The following is a 5,101-nucleotide window of genomic DNA, read 5'->3' on the forward strand; positions in this document are numbered from 1 at the left end:
TTTTATTGTTAAATAATCTCCTAGTCGAGTTGTGTTTGTATTTTCTTTTACATATTTTCACTGCACTGCAGCAAATTAGTGCGCTCCACCTGTTGGTGTATTTATTGGCTTTTAATGTTTCCCTCCTATAAATGATCGTATTACTGTAAAACACTTTGGGGTACTGCTGGTTTTAAATGTGCTATATAAATAAAGTTGTATTCTCTTTGTTATTTCCTGTTCTCAGAAGGAGCATTGAGCTGTTCATAGACTGCATAAACTGCAGTATTAGCAAACTGCACATATAATTTATGTCCACTCAGGACTGTATGCTTGTCTTTTCACGTTCATATGTATATTTATATTTAGTCCCATGTCTTTGTGTTCATCTGTTTATCTTAATAGTTTTGTTATCATATCTCTGTTTCTACACTGATTTTATGTGTTGTTTCTTGTATATTTGCTGCTATGATAACTCAGTTTCCCTCTGAGATCAATAAAGTTTCTCTGATTCTGATGAAGACGAGTGTATTAGAAACAGCTCGTCCTTGTGGAGAAGCAGCAGCGTGACGAGCTGATGATGTTAACAGGGAAGTGGTGAAGCTGAAGGTATCACTCTGCTGTCGCTCTCCAACATGACAACATGCGGACTTCATCTGTCACTCTGCTCCTCGGTGAGTCAAACCCTCCCTTCTTCAATTCTTTATCACAGCTCCAACACACACTAAAGGTCAAAGGTAAAGAGCCTATTTTCAGCAGCTGGAAGCGCTCGCTGATAGTTTCTCTCACATGAAATCTGTTCAGATCTGTTGGTTTTGTTTTCCTTAGTGAGAAGAAGTGATCACTACTTCTTTTGTTTATCTAAGGCTGGTTGTATCTGATATTTGTTTGTGTGTTTGGACAGAAATCAAGTGGTGTGTTTCCTGTAAGCACCTCATATTTAACTCGAGTGTATGAAGATACAGCAAATGACAGAAAACTGTGTCAATTGCATAAACTCTTTAAAATTTAGAAGTTTAACTCTGCGTTTCTCTGTCCTGTAATCTGGACTGACTCACAGAGCTGAAGCTTCATGTCGTGTCTGTAAGAGAGGAAAGTGACCTGTTTTCATCAAACATTAACCTTTACTCAGGAAACCACGGCTCCTAGCTGCATGTACCACATGTTCTCCTTATCTGCCTGTTGTAATCATCACTTCCTCTGTTCAGACCAGATTGACTGAGTCTAACTAAATGACTGAAGATAGTTGGTTTTTCAGAATTAAAGTTGGATTTTCCTCATTTCCTGTACGCTTTGTTAATTTTCTGATGGCGATTTAGACGAGCGGGACTCAAAAGACTGTAATGTTTACTAAACAGATTTTTCAGGTTGCTCACTCAGCAGCTGATATTGCCAAAGTCGCCTAACTTTAATCCAGTGATCTCGGTGGTTTGATGGTTCACTAACTCTGATTGCTTTTTAAAATGTCTCTGTTTTACTTAGCCAGTAAGAGCTAAATGGGCCTAACCTACCTTTGCCAGCACTGGCTATGGGAACCTGCTAATGTTGGGTTTAATGTTGTGATTAGTAGAATCTGTAGTTTTTTACTTACTGAACAATTACTTAGAAACCTGCAGACGTATCGATATAAAAGAATTAGGGCCTGCAAAACAAGCAGGTCAAATTTCAGAATTTCTACCTAAAAAGAAATTAAAAGGAAAAATAGTCCATTTGAATTCAGCTCGAGCATTTTACACCAAATCTGCTTGATCAGGTTTGAATGATGTTTCCAGAACCACACAGGAACAGATTACAATTTCCTGCCCTCTGACCTTCAGTGACCTCTGATCTGTTGCAGGTGTGTGTGTGCTGCTGCTGTCTGCACTGGCTGTTTGTGCAGGTGAGTAGATGAAGTGCACCATGGTCCAGGACAAACACTGAGTGTAAACACTGATAGAAACTGTCCGTCTGTCCTCCAGTCTCTCTGAGCGTCAGTCCAAACCTTCAGCAGTTCTTCACAGCAGCCTCAGTGTCTCTGACATGTGACGGTCAGCTGGGCTCTGATGGATGGACGGTGAAGAGGGACACAGGAAGTGGGACTGAGTCATGTGGAGCAGGTGGGCGGGGCTTCGGGAGGATAAATGGTCCATCCTGTGTTTTTGATGAGTTCAAGCCAGTCAGTGGAGTTTACTGGTGTGAAGGTGAAGCTGGAGAGAAGAGTGAAGAAGTCAACATCACTGTATCAGGTAATGAAGTCATTCATTTCATCAGACTAACAGCACACTGTTATACCACCTCTAACTCACTCTGTGGGTCTTTTCTTCAGATAAACATGTGATCCTGGAGATCCCTGCACTTCCTGTGAGGACAGGAAGTGATGTCAGTCTACGCTGTAAATACAAAATTGGTGGCACAGTCACAGCCTATTTCTACTTTAATGGACGTCCTGTTGGACCTAAATCAGAGCACATAATCACCATTAAAGTGCAGCAGTCTGATGAAGGTCTCTACTGGTGTTCTACTGATGAGTTTGGATCATCTCCTCAGAGCTTTCTGAGGGTCAGAGGTCAGAACACTGACATCACTTCCCGTCTGCTGAGCTGATGATAAATTAACTGAATCAGCGTCATTATCTCTCCTGCAGGTCCTCTTCCTCCCACAACAACAACAACAACAACAACAACAACAACAACATACACCGATGTCTCCCATCCACCTTCTCCTTCTCTTCCTCCTCCTCCTCTCCAGCCCTTCATCATCCCAGTCGTAGCTGCTCTGGTTTCTCTGGTTCTTGCGTCTCTGGTTCTGGTCCGGCTCCTTTGGAAGAAACACACAGGTATAGAGTCTGTCTGACCCAACTGAGCACTTGTAAGTGAAGCAGTATACATGTATGTATGTGTTGTATGGGATCAGTGATTCTTGGTCTTATCACTCTCATGCTGCCTTCATGGCTCTGCCTAGTCCACAATGAGGCTCCTTCAAATGATGTCACCTACTCTGAGGTCACCAGTAGAGAGTCATCCAATAAGATGCCAGTCATCCAACCAGAAATGGTTTACTCCACCCTGAGGACAAACACTACAGGTACGGAAATGAGGGATAAAAGCAGGAAAACTAGAGATACACTTAGGTTAATACATCTTTTGTGATGTTGTATAAATAAAGCCAGAATGCAATGATTTGTGTATCTTATAAAAGCATATTTTAATAAATAGAACACAGGAAAGGGATTGAATGCACAAATGGAGAAAAAGCAGGTGGTCCCAAAGACAAACAGGTGGAGGAACACTTCCTGAAACTGTGTCTGTGAGCATTGTTCACCTGCCTTCCACAAATGCAGGTTGAAGCTCTATAATGCAAAGAAGAACCACATGTGAGCATGCTCCAGAATCAGCCTCTTCTTTGTGGTTTTCTTATCTCAGCTTATTTCTTATCTCATGATAAAATACAGGTTTGTGAGATTTGCACATCATTCAGTCTGTGTTTGCACAGTGTCCCTGTGGCTTTTAAGAATTGGAGTAAACTGTGGTCGTGGAAACATTGACTTATGTTTTCCTCAAATGCATCAAAACAAAGAGGAACTGTGACTCAACGGCTTCACGCTTTATGAAACATAAACTTTCTTTAGTTTCCTGTCTGACAGTAAAACATGTTACTGGTTTCACATCTGAACCTTACTGTGGTCTCACTGCTCGAGTCGCTGTTTGTAAAAATGGGTCAGTGTCAGAGAAAACCATGGCAGCAATCCTGCAGCTCAATCAGAACGCTGAAATGGAAGGATGTGATTGGTGCATGATGTGGAAGATTAGTGTGTATGACACCATGCAGCACGAACTGTCTGATTGAACTCCAGTGTGAAAATGATTTGGGGAGATTTTGTCACAGCATGCAGCAGCACACTATGAATTTCAGGAGTGGACCCAAAATCCTGACACGAATGAACATAGAAGATAAACAAAAGGGGAGCCGTCTAACAAGGCTGATAAAAACATCTGAAATTAAAAGGCAGAGGTGAAGCTAAACAATAACATAAGCGTGGAACATGAAAGCACAAGCCACCGATGTTTCACTGGCATGTAAGTTTGGGGTTATACACATAAAAACAGGGGTTAGGCAATAAAGACTCTGTGAAAGAGACGATGAAGAGAGAGAAGAATTGGTTCAAGAATTACACCTCGTAGTAGAAAGGAGCTGAGGAAGACTCACTTTGATTGACGAGGATGTTTCAGTTCACTGTGTTGGGGCAGCAGTCAGATGTAAAAGCACGTACATGGTGAAGTCACCTGAGTTTGTAGTTTCCAGAGTCGAGTGTTTATTTTCACCCACATCAGAACAGGTGCTGCTTGTGTGGTTAGCTGATGAGAGAAGCTGAAATCTTTGTGTGACAGAGCTTCCTTGTTGTGACCATGAAGTGTTTTATCTGTTTACCTTTAGTTTAACAGCTGTTTGAATGATGTGGAGTCCAGAGAGTGCATGTCAGCAGATACTGAACCTGAAGCTTTGCTGAATCATATTGTTTCACATTGTTCTTCAGTGTTATCAATAACAAAATAATAGTTTGAATTGAGTTCAGCAGACAAGGTTTGATGGGAACTCCAAGTTCACAGTGAGATGAAAATGAATCCCAGATGTTCGGTCACACAGTGGCTTGTTTCTGTCTTTGATTCCTTCAGCGCAGTGACCAACGTGCATGACTGTCCCATTTTTACAGAAGGTGGAGGAACCACAGACGCCACAGAAGAAATTAAAAAGTGAAGGAAACGACGAGTTTCTCTGTGTAAACAGGAAGCTGAGGACAGACCTGCAGATGTGTCGGTCTCACCGTGGGAACATTTACAGTCATCAGCTTCCTCCTTTCTTCATTCACTCCCATTTAATCCAATCAATGGAGTCATGGTGGCAGCAAGTGAGGAAGGCGTCCTGTTTCCAGTTCCTCCAGAGAAACCAGGAGGAGGAACTGAAGAGATCAAACTGCTGCTGGTTTGAGTCTCTGCAGCTTGAACTCTGACAAAGGTCGTCTACGATGGAGCTGCTTCCTTCATTTCAATCTGATCAATACTCTGAACTCCTGCTGTAATTTCAGCAGGTGTGATTTAACACAGATTTAATGAACAGACAGATCTGCATCGATCAGGAACTTTCC

At 42.0% G+C, this 5,101-nt stretch overlaps 1 protein-coding gene across 1 annotated transcript; it reads left to right on the forward strand.

Annotated features, from left to right (window-relative positions):
- The first annotated feature begins 622 nt into the window (after window positions 1–622).
- Window positions 623–4,713, forward strand: LOC146634827 (uncharacterized). Its single transcript, XM_085343198.1, has 7 exons — window positions 623–653; window positions 1,817–1,858; window positions 1,938–2,204; window positions 2,285–2,524; window positions 2,603–2,794; window positions 2,920–3,042; window positions 4,670–4,713. The coding sequence occupies exons 1-7, from the start codon at window positions 623–625 to the stop codon at window positions 4,711–4,713; spliced, it is 939 nt and encodes a 312-aa protein (XP_085199324.1).
- The last annotated feature ends 388 nt before the right edge of the window (window positions 4,714–5,101 follow it).

Source organism: Diplotaxodon limnothrissa, linkage group LG3 (genome assembly GCF_057381915.1).
Source record: "Diplotaxodon limnothrissa isolate DT_005_m linkage group LG3, D_limnothrissa_male_GT1.1, whole genome shotgun sequence".
Taxonomy (NCBI): domain Eukaryota; kingdom Metazoa; phylum Chordata; class Actinopteri; order Cichliformes; family Cichlidae; genus Diplotaxodon; species Diplotaxodon limnothrissa.